The sequence below is a fragment of the Globicephala melas genome, chromosome 20, assembly GCF_963455315.2.
Source record: "Globicephala melas chromosome 20, mGloMel1.2, whole genome shotgun sequence".
NCBI classification, from domain to species: Eukaryota; Metazoa; Chordata; class Mammalia; order Artiodactyla; family Delphinidae; genus Globicephala; species Globicephala melas.
Window position 1 is genome coordinate 42,042,663 of NC_083333.1, and position 27,365 is coordinate 42,070,027.

The 27,365-nt window shown below is 40.2% G+C and overlaps 2 protein-coding genes and 1 long non-coding RNA gene across 5 annotated transcripts in view; 2 read left to right on the top strand and 1 right to left on the bottom strand.

Moving 5' to 3' along the window:
• MED1 (mediator complex subunit 1) lies at window positions 1–22,802 on the top strand. Of its 3 annotated transcripts, XM_030839842.2 has the most exons (17): window positions 1–214; window positions 2,191–2,297; window positions 4,748–4,826; window positions 6,313–6,367; window positions 6,472–6,604; window positions 7,347–7,375; window positions 10,031–10,102; window positions 10,621–10,695; window positions 11,495–11,568; window positions 12,174–12,263; window positions 13,778–13,889; window positions 14,413–14,537; window positions 14,790–14,908; window positions 15,686–15,887; window positions 17,345–17,440; window positions 17,564–17,669; window positions 19,313–22,802. In XM_030839842.2, the coding sequence occupies exons 1-17, from the start codon at window positions 190–192 to the stop codon at window positions 22,551–22,553; spliced, it is 4,740 nt and encodes a 1,579-aa protein (XP_030695702.1). In that variant the 5' UTR covers window positions 1–189; the 3' UTR covers window positions 22,554–22,802. The 3 variants fall into 3 exon arrangements, with proteins under 3 accessions (XP_030695702.1, XP_030695704.1, XP_060146976.1); XM_030839844.2 differs by lacking the exon at window positions 2,191–2,297; XM_060290993.1 differs by lacking the exons at window positions 1–214; window positions 2,191–2,297; window positions 6,472–6,604 and having other exon boundaries at window positions 4,778–4,826.
• LOC132594257 (uncharacterized) lies at window positions 18,636–26,735 on the bottom strand. The gene is made up of 2 exons (XR_009560454.1): window positions 23,991–26,735; window positions 18,636–22,271 (listed from the first exon to the last, which is right to left on the bottom strand). It is a non-coding gene; the product is annotated as an uncharacterized lncRNA (long non-coding RNA).
• FBXL20 (F-box and leucine rich repeat protein 20) overlaps window positions 26,734–27,365 on the top strand; it is a 112,751-nt gene continuing 112,119 nt past the window's right edge. The window contains exon 1 of the mRNA XM_030839845.3: window positions 26,734–27,103. Coding sequence (XP_030695705.1) covers window positions 27,056–27,103 — 48 coding nt within the window. The 5' untranslated portion in view covers window positions 26,734–27,055. The remainder of the gene's footprint in view (window positions 27,104–27,365) is intronic.

A 27,365-nucleotide genomic window follows, 5' to 3' on the forward strand; every position in this document is an offset into this window, starting at 1 on the left:
CGGAAGATGGCGGCGGCCGCGAGCACCCTTCTCTTCTTGCCGCCGGGGACTTCAGACTGAGCCTTCCCGGGAAGAGTGGGGACTGCAGGCGCCCTGCGTCCCGGGAGCCCGAACCAACTTGGTTCCTCTGTTAGTGGTGAGGAGGGGCATATCCTCTTGTGTAGGACTCAGGCCCTTCCCGCTGTCAGGATGAAGGCTCAGGGGGAAACCGAGGGTGAGTGACTGAGGGGAAAAGCAGGGGGCGGGACACAGCTGGGGGAGCCAATCTCTGAGAGGAGCTGGGGGGCAGATGCTTCCGCGGGGGCCACTCTCCCGAGGGCTCAGAGTGTAGGAGGCGGGATGTGTGTGAGTTTTAGATTCCGACTGCCTTCCTTGGTGATGGAGAGCTTTGACTTTGGGGAGATGGGGGCTCCCAACTTATGTTAAGGTTTCCTGCTTAGCTAGGGGCAATCATTTGGGCCTCAGGGCATTTTTAGCCTAAAGGGATGGGAGACGCGGCGAGTGAATGTAAAACTTGCTCCTTCCAGAAGAGAAGTGTGAATGATGACATAAAAACAGTAACACAGCGCTGTATGTCAAAGTACTGGAGAATGTTTTCGCGTGAATGAAATGATTAGGTACTTATGGTATTAAAAGCCAGCAGTTCTCAAGAATGTCACAGTGTTCACATCTTGTGCTATTGTATATTCTAAAAATGCGTTGAATTTCAATCTTTCAATGTCTGAACTAATTCAGAACTGCTGAAAAACAACTTTCTGTGTAACCTTACATAGATTCTCTGACGTTCCACTTTACAGTTTAAATGCTTCCTTAGCATTTTGGACATAGTTCTGTTGATACAGCTCACTATTATATACTTGTCTTCTCCAATGTGCTCTGAGCTATGTAGATCAGGATCTTGCCTTACTCATCATTATACAGTCCCTGGCACATAATAGTTGCTCAAAAAATGTTTCATTAGAGCATTTTTGTAAAGATATTTATTATCAGGCTTCTTAAGGGAAAGAAGGGGGGGTGTGTTTTGAAGGGGAGGAAGAAAAAAGGTATACTTCTTGGTGCAGAGGAATGACAAGTGTAAAATGGAAACTAGATGAGGCAGTTTTGTCTAGTTTGCTCACTGCTGTATCTCCATCATGTAAAATAGTGCCTGAGTGAATGAGTCTTGAAAGTGGGAATTGTCAGACATTTCTCCAGAACTATAAATTGGCTGAAACAAACCAAAAAACAGTTTTCCAGAAGATGAAGGCATTGGAGGGAGGAGTTGAATCTTGATTTAGAAGATGTCACTACCTCAACTCAGATTGCTGACATTCTGTACATCTTTCAATGGCACCTTTTCTGTAACATCCCCACAACTAATTACAAACTTTTCCTCCTTTGAATTTCAGTAGTAATGTGTCTCTGTTTTTAAGAACAAATCTCATTTTGCTTTGTGTGACGGTTATTTTCACGTAACTTACCCACACCCCCTCACAGGTATCATCTCAGGCATATTGTATTTTTACACTGCCGGTGGTCTCCAGCACAGGTCCTTGCTCGTGCTAAGCAGTTACAAGAATTACAGGAGTGTTGGAGGGTGTAGGAGGTTCCTTCACACACTATCCAGGAGCCATTCTTTTCTGCCTTTCTCTTAACTTTTCTGGAAACTCATCCTTTAGTCATTGACATCTTCCTTGTTCATATAGTTTGAGTTTAAATAGGAAAAATCTGAATGGCAAATAAAGCCTGTTTTCTTGATAATACTTATAAATTGATCTCTTAAAATTATGTGAAAAAATTAAGAAAGTCTGTATTTTCACTTTGAAAACCAACTAACCGTAGTTAGGCCATGTTCAAATGTGTGCTCTGCATATATCATATAAGGGATTTCACGAATACCATGAAATTATTTTGTCACTAAATGGTAGTCTTGATCCTTAAACAGCATTAGAGATGGTTCTTTTTTTGGTTCTCATTAAGTGTGAATAGAAAGCAGTCCCCTTCTATGGTGTTTGTTAGACTAGACCCACAATTGTGTGTGTCTTCTTGTCATTAAAAACAAATTCTTCATATGTTTTGAAGTAAATCATATTGGAAAATATTTTAACTGAGCTCTTACCAGGATGAAGTATGGGAGTTTTGTTTGCAAGAAAAACTGTGGAAGGTCTTGAAAGAACAGTTGCTAATGATGTTTTCTGATTTATATCTTAGAGTCGGAAAAGCTGAGTAAGATGAGTTCTCTCTTGGAACGGCTCCATGCAAAATTTAACCAAAATAGACCTTGGAGTGAAACCATTAAGCTTGTGCGTCAAGTCATGGTGAGGATTGTGGTGAAGTGGATAAAGTGTTGTGCTTAGATAATTATTTAATAAGCTAAGCTCCCTGTGTAGACTTTTTCTAACTAGTTATTATGGTGTGTCTTCAGTTTTATTTCTCATAAAATCATAAGCACATGATGGCTTTCAACTTTTAAGAGTCTACCTAAGAAGGAGGTATATTTATAGAATTGTGTTAATTGTGAGTTATAGTACACTGGGGTACTTTAGGCAAAGTGCTAAGAAATACACCTATAAAAGATACACCTGATAGGGAGTTCCCTGGTGGCCTAGTGGTTAGGATTCCTGGCTTTCACTACCGTGGCCCAGGTTCAGTCCCTGGTTGGGGAACTGAGATTCCACAAGGACCACAGTGCCGCCAAAAAAAAAAAAAAGATACACATGACAGACTGATATAGAGAGACATTTATTTTTCACTTCCTGTCAAGCTCCTTGATTCTAATGTGCTAATACTGTCACTGTATCTCTTCTGCTAGTTGAGTTTGCAATTCATTTTTAATTAACTTCACCTGTTTACTCTGTGGCCCTCTTTCTGTACAGTACTACTTCTCCTTTCTGAGTCATTCACCAGTATGGGGAGCCCTTAGTTAGGTGGAATACAGGGAGTGGGGTGAGGGTAGAGGCTGGATGTTAAAAGTTCATCCATATGAATCCAGTGGTAGTAAAATGTTACAGGAGTACTTTTTTATGACTTGACCTGGGCAATGGTTATATGTCTGTGTTCACTTTGTAATAATTAACGATCTCTTCACTTCAGATTCATCTACTTTTCTGTATACATGTTATACTCAGTGAAAGTACCCCTCTACCAAACCTTACACCGGGTCCAGTGTAAGTTCAGTTTAGTAGATTTATTAGAGCTTAAAATGATCATATCAGTATATAGCCTAGTAAAAAAACTGAATTTGCTGTCAAAAAACCTGTATTTTAGTCTTGACTCCAGTACTTCTACCTAAGTGACCTTGGACAGATTATTTGTTCTTTCTGATCCTCAGTTTCCTCATCTGGAAAGTAGAGACACACAACACCAGTTTTTTGCTGTAGGGATCAAATGAGATAATGGACACCAAAGTGTCATGCTGCTAAAAGATTTCTATAACTAAGTTCTACAGATATCTTCTGGCTCAGGATTGTGTACATAAAAAAGGTTTTTTGTTTTTTTTTAGAAGTCTTAAAGAATGGCAATTTTTCCAGTCTGGGAATTCAGAGGTTGTCATTTTTATACTATAAGGCAGCCATATTCTAGTTTGAAATATGGTCTATAAGTGATATTGTCATTAGGGAGACATTATGACATAGAGGGATTCCAGGTGGCTACTAAGACCCTCTTTTGGGTTACCAGTTCTTGGTTTGGTCACCATAGCTTCCATTGTCTACTTCTCACTTTTGCAGATTCAGAAACCTACTTTTATTGGTACGTAAAAGATTTTGAAGAGTTTTCAACAACTGACATACTAACAAAATTTCAGTAGATTAACGGGGAAATCAGAATGCCAGTTTATTAATTTACAGCAGAGTGTTTGTCTTTCCAGCTACCAAAGTACTGGTATCCATTGTCCTTGCAATGGACAAGGTCCTTGTATATTCAAGGTACAAAGGGAGCTAGATTATTAATTAGTCAGATATTTGTGAGGGTGGAATTAGAGCCAAGAGAGATGGATTTCGGGCGTGGAAAAGTCTGAAAAACTATCCTTGTATCATAAAACTGTTCATACTTCTGGGGACTAGAATGTTGTGCAAAGAGAAACTTCTTCCCTGGATATGTTTAGAAAAACTATGCTAAATTTTTTGCTCTTTGGCTTTTTCTGGACTACGTATCCTGTTTCTTAGAGTCAATCTAGTTTGACTAAGGTCTGGCTGTATTTCTTAGATTACATGCATATCACCTTATTAGATTTGGGAATTGTCCCATCTGAGCCACCCCATTTAAGTTACTGAATCTTAGGATGTAGTCACTTCTACAGGAGGCTGATCTCATTTATTACATTTTGATTCTTCCTAATTTTTCCCTGAAAGTTATCTTACTTTAGATCTGGAAATACCTTTGGTATAGGCTTTTTTTTTTTTTTGGCCATGCTATGCAGCATGTGGGATCTTAGAGATCGAACCCACGTCCCCGGCGTTGGAAGTGCAGAGTCTTAACCGCTGGACTGCCAGGGAAGTCCTAGATCTGGAAATACCTTTTTCTGCTTTCATGGATATGGATATGCCTGTATCCATGTATATTAACCTTTCCTCTTTTGGATGGATGGACAGACTAACAGTTAAAAATCTATAGATTATCTAGAATATATAGAAAATATAGAGTATATAAACTATACCATAATATATAGACTATCCTGAAATGTTATTTCTGGGATAATGTGTATGTTTACCCAAAACACTGTTGGCTTTGTTAGTTTTTACCTGAAATGTTTTCCTTCTTAATACAGGAGAAGAGGGTTGTGATGAGTTCTGGAGGGCACCAACATTTGGTCAGCTGCTTGGAGACGCTGCAGAAAGCTCTCAAAGGTTTGTAAACATCTTTGAAATATGCTAATTTCTTTAAAAAAAACCCAGTTTAGGAAAGACTATTTTATACTTACACTAGAAATATAAATTTGAGATAGGTCAACCGTTCTATGCTAGGTGTTGTTCTTGCTTTCATTATGGAGTTGAGATGAGCTCTTACCTGAACTTTTGAAACATTTATTTTTTATCCCATTTTGGAGGTTGGTAGAAACTCAAAAGGTAATTGATGGAGGGTAGCTATAAGATTGCAGATAGCAGGGGAAAGTTTTTTTCCTTCACATGTTCTCTCCTAATTAACTCAATAAGAAGATGGACTTTTTGACTCTAAGAGATTTTTACAGTGTTTATAAAGAATGTTTTCAGGCAAGCAAACATAAAATTCAAATCATGAACTTGATTATTCAAGCTTATAATTAGTACTTCTGTCTGTTTTTGAAGGAAAATGAAAGTAAAAACAGATTTTACTCTGATTATCACAAATGAACCTGATTCAGCTGAATATTGTTTTTTTTAAATTGTGGTAAAATGTATATAACAAAATTTACCATTTTAACCATTTTTAATTGTACAGTTCAGTGGCATTAAGTGCATTCACATTGTTGTGTAACCATCACCACCATCCATCTCCAGAACTTTTTCATCTTCCCAACTGGAACTCTGAACGCATTAAACAGTAACTTGTCATTTCCCCTCTTCCCAGCTCCTGGTAACCACCATTCTATATTCTGACTCTAACAATTTGACTACTCTAGATACCTCATATAAGTGTAATCATACAGTATTTGTTCTTTTGTGATTGGCTTATTTCACTTAGCATAATATCTTCAAGGTTCATCCATTTTATAGCATATATCAGAATTTCCTTCCTTTTTAGGAAAGCTGAATAATATTTTATTGTATGTATACATTATATGTAAACAAAATAACATTTTGTTTATACATTCATTCATTGATGGACACTTAGGTTGTTTCTATCTTTTGGCTATTGTAAATAATGCCACTGTGAACATAGAATATTTGTTTCTATGCTGGTTTTGATGTTAATCTTCCTTATTCTAGCATTAGCAGATAAATGTGTCTTTTTTTTAGCCGCACTGATCGGCATGTAGGATCTTAGATCCCTGACCAGCAATTGAACCTGCGACCCCTTCAGTGGAAGCGCGTAGTCTTAACCACTGGACCTCCAGGGAAGTCCCTAAGTGTGTCTTCTTTAAATTAAAGATAACTTGTCCCAAATGAGTAATGAAAAAGAGAGACGAGAAAGGTGCAATCATTTTTTTCAAATAGATCTTTTTTTTGATCCTTATTACTGCTTAGGCCACAGCTAAGCCTTACCAATGAACTTTATGCGCATTATAAGCATTTGAACTATTGAATATGTTTCTGGCTTTGGAAGGATAGATATACTCTTGAGATGTTTCTGACTCTGAAGAATACAATTTATTTGGAACATCTTTTGTGATTTCCTTTTTTCACCCTTTTGTAGTAACATCTTTACCAGCAATGACTGACCGTTTGGAGTCTATAGCAAGACAGAACGGGTAAGTAGTCTATCTGTAGGCAGAAATGTTTAACTTAGTGTTGACTTTGGGTGGCTTTATTTATGTGTCTTCTATTAATTTTTGTTTTGATTTGTTCCTGCTAGACTGGGCTCTCATCTCAGTGCCAGTGGCACTGAATGTTACATCACGTCAGATATGTTCTATGTGGAAGTGCAGTTAGATCCTGCAGGACAGCTTTGTGATGTAAAAGTGGCTCACCATGGGGAGAATCCTGTGGTATGTGTTGTTGATATTTCACTGGAATCTGTGGGGTTTACTTAGGGACATTAATTTTAAAAGGAATTGTTGGGGTTTGAAATAGCTTGGGTTTAGGTTTTTTCATGAGCCACTATAGAGATGATGTGATGGGCTACAACATCAGTAGCTGTAGAGTGGAATTTAGTATAATCTGGGTCCATCTCTGACATCATCCAGAGGCTTTGACAAAAGGAAACACCAGAGGAACCCTTTCCATTTCATATCAACAAACATGAGCCGCAATTGAACAATAGTTTCTGGGGATACAAATAATTTAAAGTTCCTACCTCAAAGAATTTATAATCAAGAAGGACAGATAATCTTGTACATAACTAATGTATCTGAAAAACCCTGTAATAGAGAGGAATGTAAAATGTGTATAACCAGACAGTTGAATATGGATTCCAAGGATGGCTTTAAAGAGAGGTCCTAATGTTTTAAACAAGCAGCTGAAAGTTGATTCCTTTATAAGCTATTTCATATATATTTTAATCTTTAATTTCCTGACCCAACCCATGGTTTACCAAGTAGGAAGAAGATATTTTTGATATTTTAATATAAGAATCTTCTATAGTTTTAATGTTTTTTTATAAAGCATGTGTTATTAATAAAAGAGAAAAACTTTTGAAAAAAAAAAAAAAAAAAAAAAAGAGAAAAACTTTTGATGTCTTCAAGTGTCTTAAAGTAGTTTAAAGTTTTAACATAATTTCTTTAATTTCAGAGCTGTCCAGAGCTTGTACAGCAGCTAAGGTGAGCAGATGACATTTATATTCCCTGATACTGGCAGACAGTGCTATTCTTTTTTTTTTTTTAATTCCTTTTTTAAATTTTTGGCTGTGTTGGGTCCTTGTTGCTGCGCGTGGGCTTTCTCTAGTTGCGGCGAGCAGGGTCTACTCTTGTTGTGGTGTGCGGGCTTCTATTGCAGTGGCTTCTCTTGTTGTGGAGCATGGGGTCTAGGTGCGCGGGCTTCAGTAGTTGTGGCATGCATTCTCAGTAGTTGTAGCTCGCGGGCTCAGTAGTTGTGGCACACGGGCTTAGTTGCTTCGCGGCATGTGCGATCCTCCCGGACTGGGGCATGAACCCGTGTCCCCTGCATTGGCAGGCGGACTCTCAACCACTGCGCCACCAGGGAAGCCCGACAGTGCTATTCTTTATAGCTAAGTTTTGAGGATGGTCAGAAGTTACTTTCCTGAGGAACAAATTTATTTTCTTGGGTCAAGATTTTTCACAGTCTGTACTTGTTCACTTTCAGAATTGACTTAGCTTGATTTTTTTTTACCGTATTCCGTCTATCCCAGGGTTTCTCAACCTTGACAGTATTGAAATTTGGTTTGGGAAATTCATTGCTGTAGGGGGATGCCCAGATCATTGTTGGATGTTTAACAGCATCCCTGGTCTCTCCCAACTAGTTGCAATATCTCCTGAATTATGATAATCAAAAATATCTCCAGGTATTGTCAGGTGTCCTCTGGAGGGCAAAATCACTCCTGGTTGAGAACTACTGAGCTAACCTTAGGAATTCTGTGTGGAACAAAAATAAATAGAACCTAATTATTGAATCAAAGAAAGCTTGAGAAATTTGAGTCTATACCATGAAAAGAACTTCTTTTCACTTCAACTTTGAGAAAAATTATTTTCTATTTAAGGTATATGGGTCCCATTATAGTAAAGTGCTAGGCTTGAAGACAGTCTCTTTTAGTAATTGATGTTTTTTGCCATTGGCTTATCTTTTCTCTTTGAATTGAGTGGAAATTTTCATGCTTAAATTTAAACCCAGAGTTAACTCTCTGGGAATTTGAGAAAGTCATTACATCTATTTTATATTTTAAATTATAGTGAAGTTATCAGATATCACATGGAGGCGTCTTAGAAAGGGTGTTAATATTGAGGAAATAAGTTTTACACTCAGTCTTCTCAATGATCAGTTTAATGTCCTTATAGCCAAATACACCAGATTTGAACGAGCTTTGAAAAATTGCAGTGTAACATAAAAAATAACATTTTATGATTTCATTAACTCAATAAGTCTAGCAAAGTTGTATTACCAGAATAGTCCAGGAAAAAAATATGTCTGGCTCTAATGTGGAGTAGGAGACCATACCAATTTATGAACTGATGGTGTTCTAAAGTTAATTTGTAGGCGTGTTTTAAAGTGGGAACCTTAGGAAGAATATTGGTCTTTACCTGGTATTTTTTTTTTTTAATTAATTTATTTTTGGCTGCATTGGGTCTTCGTTGCTGCGCGTGGGCTTTCTCTAGTTGCGGCCAGCGGGGGCTACTCTTCGTTGTGGTGTACGGGCTTCTTGTTGCGATGGCTTCTCTTGTTGTGGAGCATGGGCCCTAGGTGCCCAGGCTTCAGTAGTTGTGGCTCGTGGGATCTAGAGTTCAGGCTCAGTAGTTGTGGTGCAAGGGCTTAGTTGCTCCGCTGCATGTGGGATCTTCCTGAACCAGGGCTCAAACCCATGTCCCCTGCATTGGCAGGTGGATTCTTAACCACTGCGCCACCAAGGAAGTCCTACCTGGTATTTTTGATCACTCTGTATAGATGGTAATTTTAAGGTAGGGAATATATTTTGCTGCTGCTCTTGCTTCCTTTTAATGTCTTCATGGCACTTTGGGCAGTAAGTGGTCAATAAATGCCCGACCAAGTATCTGACGTTGTCAGAGCAGTACAGCTTTCAAGGGACATTTTTTTTGTTTTTAAGTTTGAAATAGATGTAGAGAGTTAGAATTGTCGAGTTATGTTGGATTCCTGTCCACAAAACCTTATTCGACTAAGAAACCATGCCTGAATATTAGGTTCTAGGAAGCCAGGGGTTCATGGTAGTAGTTACTTTTTCCTGGGGTAAAGCTAGTCATAGGAACATTTTGGAATATGTGGTTTGCCTCCACAGTACCCATTCCCCTTTTCCTTAGGTCTCCCATCTCTCTCCTAGTGTTCATTTTCCTTCTTTGCTCTTATGTTGCCGTATACATGAAAAGTGTTCTATCTGTATACATGAAAAGTGTTCTATCTTCCCAATTTATTTATTTCCATTTTCTCTCCAAAAGTTTTTTTTCCTCATGACATCCAATCATCTCACTTACAGATTAAGAGGAGAAGAAGTGATTTATTTAAACCAAGTCTCATTACTTAAGAGCGAATTACTATATGAGTTATCGGGTCTTTCTGACTATCTTTTATACTGCTTATTAGCACCTCCTTCAGAAAAATGGGGCAGAGAAAGGGATACACTGCATTTTCTTTTCCTACTTTTGATTGATTCTAGAAAACTTTGGGGGAAAAAGAGTAAAGTAAATTATTAAGATTAGTTTTATATAGCCATGATTTTTGGCACTTTGCTGATAAGACTGAATAGTAATTGTATGTTTTATTCTCTTCCCTCTCCCCTGAACTTCTTATAGGGAAAAAAATTTTGATGAATTTTCTAAGCACCTTAAGGGTCTTGTTAATCTTTATAACCTTCCAGGGGACAAGTAAGTATTTTTATTTTTTTGCTTTTTTTGGAAAAATTAGTATAAATCTATAAACCATTTTGTACTTAGAAATTTGCCAAGTCTTCGGCCCTAGCTCATTTGTGATTTCTACTCATACTGACAATGTATAGCTCAGCTTCCAGCTTAATGTCTTTTAAAGGTATATTAAATAAACAAATATCTGCATTAATGGATTATAGTGCTAGAAGATAATCCTTGAGATGTCTTCAACATACTGATTTCTAGGCTGAAAGAAATTGTTATGGAACTGGGTTGCCACTTTTATTTTTAACCTACCTGGGATTCTGTATACCTGCTTGGCTCTTTTAAGTAGAGATAAAAGTTAGCTTTGGTAGATCAGTAATGATTTTTTAACATTTTAAAGTTTTATTTTGTTTTTTAAATAGATATCTTAGTTGCCTCCAAGGTAGACTTGCTCTCTAGGCTTTCATGTTTGTGTGTGTGTGTACATATATTTGTCAACTATTTAATTCTTGTTTTCTTTATTTACTTTCTAGCAAACTAAAGACTAAAATGTACTTGGCTCTCCAATCCTTAGAACAGGATCTATCTAAAATGGCAGTTATGTATTGGTAAGACTGGCTAAAGTGTCAATTCTGTTTGACCTTGTTCTTAAAGTTTTTCGTCTATGGGGTTACTAGGCTCTTATTTTTTTAAATATATATTATAGATGTATGTTACTATGCATCTGTGTTTTACCTGTATTGTACATCTTGTCCATATCCTTTCAGTTCCCAAATGATTGCATTCCATTTTCTGAGTATCAGTATCCCTAAGTTGTTGGTTGGTATTCCTTAGGTTTTTTATTTTTTTTAATTTTTTTAAAATTTTTATTTCTTAGGTTTTATCAGAAGACTTGTCAAACCTGGCCTCCCTTTTTTTTTTTTTTTTTTTTTTTTTTTTGCGGTATGCGGGCCTCTCACTGTCGTGGCCTCTCCCATTGCGGAGCAGAGGCTCCAGATGCGCAGGCTCAGCAGCCATGGCTCACGGGCCCAGCCGCTCCGCGGCATGTGGGATCTTCCCGGACTGGGGCACGAACCCGTGTCCCCTGCATCAACAGGCGGACTCTCAACCACTGCACCACCAGGGAAGCCCTGGCTTCCCTTCTGATAAATAATAGTATAGTTGTAATTTTTGTTCACCATATTACATACATATTACATACAATACATGTATTACATAATACATACATGTATTCTTAGAAATAATCCCTTCACTTTGAAGTTGAAATACAATTGTTAAATGCCCAGGTACAACATAGAGTCATTAGGATAGAATTATAATATGTTTAAGAGCTGAACTCATTATCACATTGTACACTAATACCTTCAGGGCTTAAATATAAGCAAACATAGATCATTTGTCTTGCAGGAAAGCAACCAATGCTGGTCCCTTGGATAAGATTCTTCATGGAAGTGTTGGCTATCTCACTCCAAGAAGTGGCGGTATGTGATTCTATTTTACCTGTTTAGAAAAATGTCTAATTTTAGTTGAGGGGTTATTACAATTTCACCTTGGGTTTATAAGCAGAAGGTGAAAATTACCAGTCATTTGTGTTTCTGGTTTTTTTTAATTGAAATATAGTTGATTTACAGTGTTATATTGGTTTCTGGTATAGAGCAAAGTGATTCAGTTATATATATGTGTGTATATGTTTTTTTTTCTTTTGCACATTCTTTTCTATAATAGTTTATTACAAGATATTATGTATGGTACAACAGTAGGACCCTGTTGTTTATTTTATTTATAGTAGTTTGTATATGCCAATTCCAAACTACCAATTTATCCCTCTCTCATTTGTGTATTTTTTTTAATGGTTTCTAAGGTGTCAACACCTGCCCTCCCCTAGTTTTTTTTTTAAAATTGTGAAGTAAATTGTTGCTGCTAGAATCAATATTTATGCTTCTGTCATATTTCATAAGCTGTTTTGGATCATTAGTCCTCATATCTGAAACTCTTTTCTTGTATATAGGTTTATAGGAATGGGAATGTTTTTCTTTATTTGTAATTTACCTGATAAAAAAGTAGTGATAAGTTTTATTTTGCATAGGTCATTTGATGAACTTGAAGTATTATGCTTCTCCTTCTGACCTGCTGGATGATAAGACTACATCCCCTATCATTTTGCATGAGAATAATGGTAAGACTTTCACTGTAAATTAACTGAAGGTTTTGCTCAGTGTTTAAAAAATATTTTCAAAAATTTGAATGCCGGGCTTCCCTGGTGGCGCAGTGGTTGAAAGTCCGCCTGCCGATGCAGGGGACATGGGTTCGCGCCCCGGTCCGGGAAGATCCCACATGCCGCGGAGAGGCTGGGTCCGTGAGCCATGGCCTCTGAGCCTGCGCGTCCGGAGCCTGTGCTCCGCAACGGGAGAGGCCACAACAGTGAGAGGCCCGCGTACTGCAAAAAATAAAAAAAATTAAAAAAAAAAAAAAAATTTGAATGCCCAGGCCTGCCTGTACTTTCTGGTTTGCTACTCCCAAATAAATCTGCCATCCCTACCAAAGTTTTCCATTTCTACCAGAGTTTGCATCTGATACATACACATACACTCCTACAGATATACATATCTATATGTACACATACATACATAATAATAAAAACTTAATAATTCCTTTTGAATAAGTAAATGAGTGAATAAAAAAATGTAAACCATCTGACTTGAAATAATTCCCTTTAATCATTACTTTAAAGGTAAAGAAATTAGCCAACTTACTAAAGAACTAAAATAATGGATCTTACTTTGAATTTGTACTTTTTTTTTGGCTGCACAGCACGGCTTGATGGGATCTTAGACCAGGGATTGAACCCTTGCCCTTGGCAGTGAAAGCCCGAAGTCCTAACAACTGGACCACCAGAGAATTCCCTATATTTGCACGTTAATAGACTAAAACATAATGAGAAATGGCCTAATACCTCATTTGGTCCCCTTTTAACTTCAATCATTGACTATCCTATAATCATAATTCTACTTAAATGCTTTCTGAAGTTGGAGAAAATAAGTAAATATTGGTAATGAGCCTTTAAAATTTTTTTTTCCTTTGACTGCATTGTTTCCTGTATTTTGTTTTATTTACTGACAGAAATATTGGTTGGTTAGAAAGATAACTTGTAGTGTTTCTGAGTTATATAGGTATTATAGTATCTGACAAACAAATTAGGGCTGACAAATTTTACAGAAGTTAGCTTTTAGCTTTTTTTTTTAATGTTAAGATACTTATAATTTTTTCTTTTTTTTAAAAAATAAATTTATTTTTTTATTTGCTTTTATTTTTGGCTGTGTTGGGTCTTCATTGCTGTGCGCAGGCTTTCTCTAGTTGCGGTGAGCCGGGGCTACTCTTTGTTGTGCTGTGTGGGCTTCTCATTGTCATGGCTTCTCTTGTTGCGGAGCACGGGCTCTAGGCACACGGGCTTCAGTAGTTGTGGCACATGGGCTCAGTAGTTGTGGCTCACAGGCTCTAGAGCACAGGCTCAGTAGTTGGGGCACATGGGCTTAGTTGCTCCGCAGCATGTGGGATCTTCCAGGGCCAGGGATCGAACCCATGTTCCCTGCATTGGCAGGCGGATTCTTAACCACTGCGCCACCAGGGAAACTCAAGATCCTTATAATTCGTGTTACTTTGGAGAATACCATTTTTCTTTCCTTTTCTCAGTTCCTCGATCTTTGGGCATGAATGCATCAGTGACAATCGAAGGAACATCTGCTATGTATAAACTCCCAATTGCACCATTAATTATGGGGTCACATCCAGTTGACAACAAATGGTAAGTTAAATATAATTGTAGGTTAGCAATGTCCATTTATTTCAACCTTAAGCCCAGTAAGAAACGGGTATTACTTTGACTTGGCTCTTCCCCCAGTGGACTTTCTAGAGATGGGCTTTTTGTTTTACCCATTTAATTTCTCTTTTTAATATCTGCATGTTCCTCTTTGAAGTCTGCTCATAGAACACATTCTTATCCTGAGAGAGAAAGAAGAGAACTGTGCTACTTGCACTGGTTTAATGATTGCTCTATGGGATTTTCCTATGGGACTTTATGTTGATTTAGAGCTATACTGGAGTAATAACTAGAGAACGTGCCTCAGGATAGATGTTTGGTAAGATACTCTAGGGTTAACAAACAGGATATTTTGGAATTGGGGGAAGGAAGTTCAAAGAGTGAACTTTTGATAGGTTTTGTGAGTAGGTGGTTATATGATACAGACATGTCTAAGAATGAGTGTTTAGATTTTTCATTTTCACATCATTCAAAATCCCAATCCTCCACCTTTTCTTTTTTTTTGAAGGACTCCCTCCTTCTCCTCAATCACCAGTGCCAACAGTGTTGATCTTCCTGCCTGTTTCTTCTTGAAATTTCCCCAGCCAATCCCAGTATCTAGAGCATTTGTTCAGAAACTTCAGAACTGCACAGGTGAGTTTTAGGAAGCATCAGGAGCTAATAATTGTTATAAAAGTGAAAAGCAAACTTCACATTCAGATTATCTTAGACCTTTCAGTCTTGGCCTCAAAAAACCACTGATGGGTATAGATGTCATGGTGCTTTTGCTTATTAGTAAGTACTTTTTGAATAAATGGGCGTATGAAGTAGAACTCATGAAGGGAAAACTGAGCTGTCAACGTTTGCATCTCACTGTGATCATTGTATTGATCTTTGTTTTTCTAGGAATTCCATTGTTTGAAACCCAACCAACTTATGTACCCCTTTATGAACTGATCACTCAATTTGAGCTGTCAAAGGACCCTGACCCTATACCTTTGAATCACAACATGCGATTTTATGCTGTAAGTAAGTCCTTATGAATTGTTGTAGATTATGTTTGGACCCAAGATCAGAATCTTCCTTTTATAGGATAACTGAGGTCAGATGATGTTCTTTTGGACCGCTGGATCATGTCCTATTTCCTCAGTCAGGCAGGAAATTACAGAAATCTGTGAAACATACTGAAGGAAAAGCATGAGTTTCCAAGTCAGGAAACAACGTACATTTCATTGTTGAAATTTCAGGTGAAAGTGTCTTAATGGTATTCTGAACTTTTACAAGCACATAAGTAGGTATTAAGAGTTATTGCTGTTTAATTCTTTCAAGTGCCATGAGCTTATAATCTGCAAAGTATTTAATGGAGAAGAAAGTACTGGAATGAATAAATTAAGGAGCGTTTTAAAACCACATCTGGACTTGAATTTATTTGAATGTTTGACAGTAGTCTGGAGTAAGTAATAGTTCCCAAATTCTGGCTCTGTTATAACTATATAGGGTGTTATTAAAAATATAGATTTTGCACTTGTGGTCCAGGGACCTCTCTTATACAGATTTCTGAGGTAATTTTTATATTAGCTAGATTAGGAAACCATTAGCGGAACATTTACAAAGAAGGGGTCTTTTCAGCCAAGCGAGTATTTGGCATTTAACATTAGCTGACCAAAGAACTGACTGTGGAGCTTTAATATTCAGCAAGAAATTGCTGATTTTTGAGGAGTAGGGTTTTTTTAAGGATAGTTTGCGGTTGGAGTACAGTGGGTGAGTAAATAGCATTCGTTTCCTTTGTTCTTTTTGCCCAGGCTCTTCCAGGTCAGCAGCATTGCTATTTCCTCAACAAAGATGCTCCTCTTCCAGATGGTAGAAGTCTACAGGGAACCCTTGTTAGCAAAATCACCTTTCAGCACCCTGGCCGGGTTCCTCTTATCCTGAATCTGATCAGACACCAAGTGGCCTATAACACCCTAATTGGAAGCTGTGTCAAAAGAACTATTCTGAAAGAAGGTACTGCCTTTCCTTTTGATACACTTACTGGTAAATGGAAACTGATTACTCTAGTAGTTCTCTAATTTTGTGGCCCATCATATCACCTGTGGAGCTTTTAAAACTACATACATTTGGTTTTCATACTCAAATGAACTTAATGTGGGAGAAGTTGGGAATCTAGTTCAAGCTCCATGAATAATTTTGATGGAACCAGTCTGTAAATTGGCATTTGGAAACCACTGGATTTTGTTGCAATGGACTTACTCTTGTTCTGCATGCAGCAATATAATTGGGTACCTAAGGGCCTGAACCTTGCAACAGATATATAAGGTAGAATTTGGGATTCTGCAGGAAGAGAGGAGTTCTTGATATCTAAATTTTAGGTTGTTAGGACAGTGGTTCCCACATTTTAGTCCTGAGTATATTTCCTCTCCCCATTCTTTGGAGAACTTAATCATATAGCTTAAAAAGGGATGAGACCTGTGCCCTTCTCTTTTTTCTCCCAGGATGCTGGAATGCTGATGTTTTTCAAACAGTTTGCTATTAGAAATCTTGATACGAATTTTGACTTCTCTAGTTAACCATAGTTAATTTTTTACTTTAGTTGTAAAGCACTTCAGTGATAGAGCTGTATCAGCACAAATGGTAGGCAAGAAGAAATGGAAGGTAAATCAGGAGACATCTTTTATGGGAATAAGAATTGCTTTAGAAATGAGAAATTTTAGAAAGTTGGAGTAATGACACAGAGCATGTGCAAGTGTCCTTATGACCCTTCTATTTCACATATTTCAATCCTAGGAGAATTTTCCACATAGCTTCATGGTATTTAAAAATGAGTTTTTGTGAGGTAGTTATGAAGTTAGTCCTACAGAGATGCATGGTTTTTCCCAAGAAAGTATATAATCCTTGTCTCTGGGCTGTCAGCCTGTTTGGCTTAGAAACCAATGATAGAGAGAGAGAGAGAGAGAGAGAGAGAGAGAGAGAGAGAATTTGGCATAAATGTATCATTTTAGATTGTAGCCCCTACATCTGTGCTTACCAAACTATGGAGTGTATAGCTAACAGCTGTATACTGGTAGAAAGCAGGGTTTATGGTAGTGGTTCTAATGTCTGCTTATCAAATAGAATGAGAAGCTCCTCTTGGCCACATTTATTTTCAGAATTCACTTTCAAGGCAGGGTGTTTATATCTGCCAAGGACTTCATCAATTGGGATTAAGTGCCTTCATTTTAGAAAACTGAAGTTTAGTTACTTATTTGTTTTGGAGTATTCGTAACATACACTGGTAGATTCCTTGGAATCTGATACCTTTAGTCACCTGTGGGTGACATAGTAGGTTTTGTGTATTAAAAAAATGTGTGTGGGATTTAGTTTCCAGTGAGGGAGAGAAAATTTCATAGTTAATAATTACCATTTACATGTCTCAAGTCTTTTATTTGGTTGATTATTTTATGATCCTTTTCTTTGCCTTTTAGATTCTCCTGGGCTACTCCAATTTGAAGTGTGTCCCCTCTCAGAATCCCGTTTCAGCGTATCTTTTCAGCACCCTGTGAATGACTCCCTGGTGTGTGGTGAGTTATGTGGGTGGCTAGCACCTCTCTCAGGGCAGCAGTTTGGTCCCTTTATCTTTTTTGGAAAGTCAGAAACTGAAGCTGACTCTATCTTAAATGCCTCCTATATATTTTGTCTTTCAGTGGTAATGGATGTGCAGGACTCAACACATGTGAGCTGTAAACTCTACAAGGGGCTGTCAGATGCACTCATCTGCACAGATGACTTCATTGCCAAAGTTGTTCAAAGGTAGCACTGGCCCTTTTCCATCAGAGTCCCATTAAGAGGTGTATAAGGAATGTTGTTTTCAGTATTAGAGTGAATTGGAAATTTAGTAGGAAAGCATTTAGTCACTGCTTTGAATTCACCCTTCTCTGCTTTTGCATCAGAAGCAATATGAGCTTTTGGTTTTATAAATCTCATTATGAGAGTAATAGGAAGTAAGGTAGGTAACTTCAGGCCCCGCATTAGGGTTCTTTTATGAGGGAGAGAGCTGAAATAAGATGTAGATCTTTTTCCACTTTTTCCTCTGTGTCATTTTTTTTTAAACACATACAATGTGTCACATGGCAGTATGTGGGAAGATCCTTAAGCCAGTCAGCTTTCCATAAACATTAATATGTAATTTCAAGATTTTTTTGGAGTAGGTACCAGTGGTCTGTTTAGTAAATAAATTTTATTGGAACACAATAAAACATACCTGTAAGTGAACACATCTTTTCATTTACATATTGTTTATGGTGGCTTTTGAGCTAAGATGGCAGAGTAGTTGGACAGAAACCATATGATCTTTGAAAGTCTAAAACATTACTATCTGGTCCTTTAAGAAAGGTTGCTGACATATTCTAGAGCAAAATATTTTCAAACATGTTTATAAACATAAATTTATCTGTAACATCAAAAGTGCTTTGCTTTAAAATAAAAAAGATTTACTGCCAGTGGTAGCACTTTTCACAGTATAGCTTTGGGGTGATCTAAGCCATTAAAGTTTAGAACTTGATGGGTCAAGAGGTTTTTCTAATGATTCATCAATTAAGATAAATTATATATACCATTAATAACATGTAAAGCCCAAAAGGACGGCATTTTCTTACTAAGTTCATTATTACCAGTTTTATTTTAGTTCAGTATGATGTCTAATTATTTGGACTCTTGTTTATGGTTGGTTTATTTGGTGGCACTTCAAAAGAGGTTGATGATTGCCTCTGGTCCAGATTGTTTTTTTTTTTTTTGGGGGGCTGTGCTGTGAGGCTTGCGGGATCTCAGTTCCCCAACTAGGGATTGAATCCGTGCCCCCTGCAGTGGAAGCATGGAGTCCTAACCACTGGACCACCAGGGAATTCCATCCAGATTCTTTTTATTTTTAATTTTTTTTTGGCTGCGTTGGGTCTTTGTCACTGCACGCGGACTCTCTCTAGTTGCAGTGAGCGGGGGCCACTCTTCGTTGCGGTGCGTGGGCTTCTCATTGCGGTGGCTTCTCCTGTTGCGGAGCATGGGCTCTAGGCGCACGGGCTTCAGTAGTTGCGGCACATGGGCTCCAGAGCACAGGCTCGGTAGTTGTGGCACACGGGCTTAGTTGCTCTGCGACATGTGGGATCTTCCCGGACCAGGGCTTGAACCCGTGTCCCCTGCATTGGCAGGTGGATTCTTAACCACTGCACCACCAGGGAAGCCCCCAGATTCTTTTAGAATGAGTTTACCCAAAGCTCTGGCATTTCATAGAACTGCTCCTGCCTTGCGGGTTATTTGCCTTGCCTGAAAGCTGCTTATTGTAAACCTTTTGGCATATGTAAGTCTCAGGCAAAATTAAAAGCCTGTTTTCCCAAATAAAAAATTGGTTTCATTAGCAGCTAGTACAATATTAACTTTGTTTTTTCCATCTTATTTTACAGATGTATGTCCATCCCTGTGACGATGAGGGCTATTCGGAGGAAAGCTGAAACCATTCAGGCCGACACTCCAGCACTGTCCCTCATTGCAGAGACAGTTGAAGACATGGTGAAAAAGAACCTGCCCCCGGCTAGCAGCCCAGGGTATGGCATGACCACAGGCAACAACCCAATGAGTGGTACCACTACACCAACCAACACCTTTCCGGGGGGTCCCATTACCACCTTGTTTAATATGAGCATGAGCATCAAAGATCGGCATGAGTCGGTGGGCCATGGGGAGGACTTCAGCAAGGTATCTCAGAACCCAATTCTTACCAGTTTGTTGCAAATCACAGGGAACGGGGGGTCTACCATTGGCTCGAGTCCGACCCCTCCTCATCACACGCCGCCACCTGTCTCTTCGATGGCCGGCAACACCAAGAACCACCCGATGCTCATGAACCTTCTTAAAGATAATCCTGCCCAGGATTTCTCAACCCTTTATGGAAGCAGCCCTTTAGAAAGGCAGAACTCCTCTTCCGGCTCACCCCGGATGGAAATGTGCTCGGGAAGCAACAAGGCAAAGAAGAAGAAGTCATCAAGATTACCACCTGACAAACCCAAGCACCAGACTGAAGATGACTTTCAGAGGGAGCTATTTTCAATGGATGTTGACTCACAGAACCCTATCTTTGATGTCAACATGACAGCTGACACGCTGGATACGCCACACATCACTCCAGCTCCAAGCCAGTGTAGCACTCCCCCAACAACTTACCCACAACCAGTACCTCATCCCCAATCCAGTATTCAAAGGATGGTCCGACTATCCAGTTCAGACAGCATTGGCCCGGATGTAACTGATATCCTTTCAGACATTGCAGAAGAAGCTTCTAAGCTTCCCAGCACTAGTGACGATTGTCCACCCATTGGCACCCCTGTTCGAGATTCTTCAAGCTCTGGGCATTCTCAGAGTGCCCTCTTTGACCCTGATGTCTTTCAAGCCAATAATAATGAAAATCCATACACTGATCCAGCTGACCTTATTGCAGATGCTGCTGGAAGCCCCAGTAGTGACTCTCCTACCAATCATTTTTTTCCTGATGGAGTAGATTTCAATCCTGATTTGTTGAACAGCCAGAGCCAAAGTGGTTTTGGAGAAGAATATTTTGATGAAAGCAGCCAAAGTGGAGATAATGATGATTTCAAAGGATTTACATCTCAGGCACTAAATACTTTGGGGGTGCCAATGCTTGGAGGTGATAATGGGGAGACTAAGTTTAAAGGCAATAGCCAAGCTGACACAGTTGATTTCAGTATAATAGCAGTGGCTGGTAAGGCTTTGGGTCCTACAGATCTTATGGAGCATCACAGTGGTAGCCAGAGTCCTTTATTGACCACTGGGGACTTAGGGAAAGAAAAGACTCAAAAGAGAGTAAAGGAAGGCAATGGCACCAGTAACAGTAGTCTATCAGGGCCAGGATTAGACAGCAAACCAGGGAAGCGCAGTCGAACCCCTTCTAATGATGGCAAAAGCAAAGATAAGCCTCCAAAACGGAAGAAGGCAGACACTGAGGGGAAGTCTCCATCTCACAGTTGTTCTAACCGACCTTTCACCCCACCTACTAGTACAGGTGGATCCAAATCTCCAGGCAGTTCAGGAAGATCTCAGACTCCCCCAGGTGTTGCCACACCACCCATTCCCAAAATCACTATTCAGATTCCTAAGGGAACCGTGATGGTGGGCAAGCCCTCCTCTCACAGTCAGTATACCAGCAGTGGTTCTGTGTCTTCCTCAGGAAGTAAAAGCCACCATAGCCATTCTTCCTCGTCTTCTGCTTCCAACTCAGGCAAGATGAAAAGCAGTAAATCAGAAGGTTCATCAAGTTCCAAGTTAAGTAGCAGTATATATTCTAGCCAGGGGTCTTCGGGATCTAGCCAGTCCAAAAATTCATCCCAGTCTGGGGGGAAGCCTGGCTCCTCTCCTGTTACCAAGCATGGACTGAGCAGTGGCTCCAGCAGCACCAAGATGAAACCTCAAGGGAAGCCATCATCACTTATGAATCCTTCTTTGAGTAAACCAAACATATCCCCTTCCCATTCAAGGCCACCTGGAGGCTCTGATAAGCTTGCCTCTCCAATGAAGCCTGTTCCTGGGACTCCCCCATCCTCTAAAGCCAAGTCTCCTATCAGTTCAGGTTCTGGTGGTTCTCACATGTCTGGAACTAGTTCAAGCACTGGCATGAAGTCATCTTCAGGGTTAGGATCTTCAGGCTCATTGTCTCAGAAAACTCCCCCATCATCTAACTCTTGTACAGCATCTTCCTCTTCCTTTTCCTCAAGTGGCTCTTCCATGTCATCCTCTCAGAACCAGCATGGGAGTTCCAAAGGGAAATCTCCCAGCAGAAATAAGAAGCCGTCCTTAACAGCTGTCATAGATAAACTGAAGCATGGGGTTGTCACCAGTGGCCCTGGGGGTGAAGACCCAATGGACGGCCAGGTGGGGGTGAGCACAAATTCTTCTAGCCATCCTGTGTCCTCCAAACATAACATGTCAGGAGGAGAGTTCCAGGGCAAGCGTGAGAAAAGTGATAAAGACAAATCAAAGGTTTCCACCTTGGGGGGCTCGGTGGATTCAACTAAGAAGACCTCAGAGTCAAAAAATGTGGGGAGCACGGGTGTGGCAAAAATTATCATCAGCAAGCATGATGGGGGATCCCCCAGCATTAAAGCCAAAGTGACTTTGCAGAAACCTGGGGAAAGTAGTGGAGAAGGGCTGAGGCCTCAGATGGCCTCCTCCAAAAACTATGGCTCTCCACTCATCAGTGGTTCCACTCCAAAGCATGAGCGTGGCTCTCCCAGTCATAGTAAGTCACCAGCATATACCCCCCAGAATCTGGACAGTGAGAGTGAGTCAGGCTCCTCCATAGCAGAGAAGTCTTATCAGAACAGTCCCAGCTCAGATGATGGCATCCGACCTCTTCCAGAGTACAGCACAGAGAAGCATAAGAAGCACAAAAAAGAAAAGAAGAAAGTAAAAGACAAAGATAGGGACCGGGACCGGGACAAAGACCGAGACAAGAAAAAATCTCATAGCCTCAAGCCAGAGAGTTGGTCTAAATCACCCATCTCTTCAGACCAGTCCTTGTCTATGACAAGTAACACAATCTTATCTACAGACAGGCCCTCAAGGCTTAGCCCTGACTTTATGATTGGGGAGGAAGATGACGATCTTATGGATGTGGCCCTGATTGGCAACTAGGAACCTTACTTTTTAAAGCAAAAACCATGGCCAGAGAAAAACTAAGTGTATAGGCAAATCACCATAAGGAGTGAGACAGGTCTGATTTTGTGTTTTAAGAGTCTTAAATGGCATGGCTTTGACACCAAGTGGGGTGAATTTAGAAAGGCATAGCCAGACCCTACTAAAGAGACCATAGGGTTTGATTCTGGTTACCACGAATCACTTGTTCCTTTGCCAGAAAAAAAAAAAAAAAGTTAAAATACTTGTTTATGAAAGGGAGGGGGTGGGAAGGGCTTAGGGAGAGGGAAGGGTGGGAACCAGTTTTGTGGGAAATATTCATATATATTTTTTCTCCCTTTTTCCATTTTTAGGCCATGTTTTAAACACATTTTAGTGCATGTATTTGAAGGGCTGGGCAGAAAATGAAAAAGCAATACATTCCTTGATGCATTTGCATGAAGGTTGTTCACCTTTGTTTGGGTAGTTGTCCATTTGAGGCGTGGGCAAATGAAGGACTTTGGTCATTTTGGACACTTAAGTAATGTTTGGTGTCTGTTTCTTAGGAGTGATTGGGGAGGGAAGATGATTTTAGCTATTTATTTGTAATATTTCAATCCTTTATCTGTTTGCTTTTATACAGTGTTTTTTTCTAATTCTATGAGGTTCAGGGTTCAAAATGATGGGAGGTGGAAGAACGAGGCTTATTTGGTGGTAGGGAGCTTGGAGCTTGTGCTGGTACTGCAGTATCAAGCTGAAGCAGATTAGTCAGAGTCCACCTTTGGAGTTACGTAGAAAACCAAAATGGTATTTTTGTTTTAGGAGGTTTTTCATATGGTTCAGACATCATAGGAATATTAAGAGATATCTTTCTGTGGAGGTATTGATTTATAGTTTCTTTTTCCTTTAAAGAAAGCTGGGCTGGCTTTTTGGGATGTAAACGTGTTTTCAGATGCAGTGAGGTTTAAAAGTGGGACAGCCTCTTTGATCCAGTGGCATGAAAACCAGTACAGAATTAATAGTTCTCCTATTTCTACAATGTGCCAAAAGTCCACATCCCAGCATTTTGTTAGTAGGAGAACTGATGCCATTCCTGAGAGCTGGGCTCCTTGTTTCCCTTCATCACAAGGATAAGGAGTCCAGACTTTAATTATTCCATTGTATGCTCCCTTAGATAAAACAGTAAAAAATTTGCAGCCATAGTTCACTTAAAACAGTTCCAAGCTCACTTGAAGTAATGCGGGGGGGGCCTGGAATGCTAGGTGGGTATGAAGATAAACCCTTGCTACTATGTAGCAACACAATTGGACCTTTTTGGAGGAACAGGTCTGAGTCTGGATTCTGGGGGACATCAATAAGAAGCCCTTCTCATAATAAATATAGAAATCCAGGAGACCATTTGAGTGCAACACAAGTTCTCAGTATTTGGAGGGTCCTCTCAAAATTCTGCGGCCTTACTTTGATTTTGACACCTGCACTGTGCCATTCCTGATGATTCCATTCAGGTTCTGTGTCAGCAGGACGGGGCATGATCCCCAGCACAACTCTTCTGGATTAAAAAAAAAAAAAAAAAGCCAGGTGATTCGTTTGTGTGTGTGTGTGTGTGTGTGTGTGATGTATGTGTGTGAGATAAATGGAGTGACTTCATCAGATATTGAAGATTTCTATATTCATCCCTTTCTGCAGGTTGGAGTTAGCATAGAGTTGGAAAATCAGCTTTGGCTTTCTTTCCTGACTGTCTCTGATTTCCTTTAGTGTTCTCCCTTTTCTGGTCATCAGCTCACAACAACTCTGCCACTTTTGTGTCCCAAGGTAATAAGAAGTAGGAAACGAAACATTGCAAAGTGGAGCAAGAAAAGTTATCGGTTACCGTATCAGAGTCAAATGTCTTGGGTGACACTAAGGAGGACATGGGCAAGGTGATACCAGAGTGCTTTATCTTGTGATGCTGATACAGTAGCAGCCTCTCAGACACACAACCAGGTTGGATTTCTCACCTAGTTTTGAATCCTATCCCATTGGTTTCTGCAGGAAAAAAAAAATGGTTTTTAAGTTGGTCTGGGTGGGGAAAATCTTATGGGGAATGTACTGCATAGTATCAGGGGCTCAGCTCCCCCAAGCAGAGCCAACAAATACCAAAATGAGTAAACTGGGAAGCTTTTTCTCTCTTTCTGTCTTCATCCCAGATCAAAGAATCCCGAGTTAGGATCTGGATGAAGGATAAGCCCCTGACTTGTCGATGGGCACACCCCACACACTGACCCAGCATCTGAACTTGCTTAACAGGGAGCCGGGGCTAAACTGCTTCACCCTGCCTGAGAACCAGGGAGCACTGCATTTCTCCACAGGGTGGAGGAGAAGAGGCAGAATAAACCAAGCCTGGGACACCTCCCTCCTGTCTAGGTGTACTCATTCTCCTGTTTCAAAAGACGGCAAGGACATGAAGTCAACTTCTACCTATCTTCTGCTGCTGGAGTCTTTATGTATTCTTAGTTTGACCTGATTCCTCTTCTGTCTTTTGGCTTCATGTTAGGGGTTCTTGGTCAAAACCTGCTCTGATGTACATGAAGATTCCAGGTTCAAAAATCAATTTCTTTTAAAACAAGTATTGGGGGGGGAGGCGGTGGGAATGAAGCAGGATATAATTGCCAAAACTAGGCTTGAGGTTGGTGGCTCTTGGAAGGATTTTCCTTAAGGCCTAGGTTTGAAAATTTAGGGCAGCACTATTATGAATTCTCAAAAGAAACCTTCCAGGGAGCCAGTGAGTCATAGTATCCAGCTGAGTCACTTAAAGCAGATTCCAGTATAGGAAACTCATTATTCACAATCCCTAAGCAATCTCATCTTCTTTTACCTTTTTTTTCCCCCCCAATCTCCCTCCCCCCTGATTTCTACCCTTGAGTTAGTTTTTTGAGGGGTAGGAAGTACTTAACATATCAGAAGCTAGGTTGGGAAACATGCTCAGTTGCAAAAGCTGAGCTTTAAATTTTGTTTCAAAAATGTACATCAGGAGCAGATGGGGAGGGTCTTTTCTAAAATCTTTTCAAATTTGATTTTCTGTGCATATGGCCGTTCTGTAAATACTTGGGGGTTTTTCATTTTTTTGAAAGTAGATAAAAATCTGTGGGATTTTTTTCCCCCCAAACATTACAAAAACGTGTTTATTTACATGCGAATAAATTTCTTTGATAAAAAGCAACATGCCTATGTGTAATAAATTTTTAACCTTTGAATAATTTTTGTTTATTCAGCTTTTTAAAAGTCCAGTCAAAAAATTTTAACTAACAAAGTAAAAGTCTTTGCTGAGTATTACTTGAAATTAACTGGAAAGTATAATTGAAATTAGGGAAACAGACCCGTGAAAGTTTTCATCTGATTTATCTGCTCAAGCCAGTTTTACTAACTTTTGCAGGCCTTCGTCACTAAATTCATCAGCAGTGCTTGCTGGGAGAAAACTGCTCTTAGATGAGATGCAACTAAAATGCTGTTCTTATTTGACTGAACTGAAGCAATAACAGTAAAAGTATCTGGGACGGGAGGAGGCTGTAACATCTAGACCTGGCTTTGTGGGCCTGAGAATGAGTTTCTGAAGCTGGGTTCCTTGCTTAGGAAGCCCTTTCTAGGATAAAAAAATTTTAAAAAGTTCTTGAAGAGTTGGTTCATAAGCCTTCCAGCAAAAATATGCCTATTTTAAAAGATCTCCAGCACTAGTTGCTCTTAAATAAGCTCATCTCTTAATCAGACATTCCTAATAAGCCAGTCACTGAATGTGCAAGTGAAAAGAGGTAAGAAGACAAACTCATCTACTTTGTAATACAGTTAGAAGTGGTCCAGCCAGGACTGCTAGAATTTATAATAGTTTCTAATATTTTATCTTTGGGATACAATTCTGTAGTTTGTCGCTCTAAGGGTAAACTCTTATTCGTTAATTCATAGAAATTAGATCATAAGTTTTGAGACCTTGAGGGCTGGGGTTGCTAAAATATGACACAATCTAGCTTCTATAGAAAGAGTCATAATGAATGTTACGGCGGGGCAAGCGCCCCCGCCTGCTCCTTCAGACACGCTTGTTTCTCCCGCCAAAGTGGCGTCAGGATCAGGTTCTCACCAACCAGAGCCCTGATTGGAGGGCGGGTAGGCACTAGAGCCCATTGGGTGCCTGCGGCGGTCGGGCGGCGGAGGAGCGGGTGAAGCCGAGGCCTTTCTGCCTCACCCGCCCCCACCTCCACCAAAGCGCGCCCCTCCCCCGGCTAAAGGAATGGTCGCCCAGCTCCTGCACTGCACCCCCTGACCCCAAGGCACGAGGTGCGCCTTGCCGCACGTCCCCGGAGCAGAGGGCAGCACAATTGTCCCTCTGTCCTCCTGATCCATGCACAGGAAGATCCACGCTCCGCAGCGGCCCCCCAAGCCTCCCTGCAACACCCGGTAATGCAATTCACGGGGGCGGGGGAGGCGGCAGCAACGGCGGCGGCGGCGGCGGCAGCAGCACTGCCCCAATCTAGAGACAACCAGAGACGAGGAAAATGGCTCCGAGTAGGGACCGCCTGCTGCACTTTGGGTTCAAGGCGACAGTGAGTGATAGGGGAAGGGAGTTGGGTGGCTGGGAAGGACATGTGCGCCAGCACAGGCTATCGGGGAAGCGACAAGACTTAGGGGGCTGGGAGGACAAGACAGACAGCTCAAGTGCTTAGTGAGTTGGTGCGTGCTGTTTGCCCGCGGAGGAGAGGAGAGTGGGCTCGGGTGCTGTGTGCAGTTGTCCTGCTTTCTCTTCTCTCACCGGTCGGCGAGCACGCGCGCACTCGCATCCGCCCCACAGCCCCTCCCATACATAAA

What these genes read in the sequence shown, in the direction of transcription:
- MED1 (XM_030839842.2), top strand. Translation starts at nt 190, where the DNA reads ATGAAGGCTCAGGGGGAAACCGAGG. An exon ending in TATAACCTTCCAGGGGACAA is followed by an intron (nt 10,103 to 10,620) that starts GTAAGTATTTTT and finishes TTTACTTTCTAG; the next exon opens with CAAACTAAAGACTAAAATGT. An exon ending in AAGAACTATTCTGAAAGAAG is followed by an intron (nt 15,888 to 17,344) that starts GTACTGCCTTTC and finishes TTTGCCTTTTAG; the next exon opens with ATTCTCCTGGGCTACTCCAA.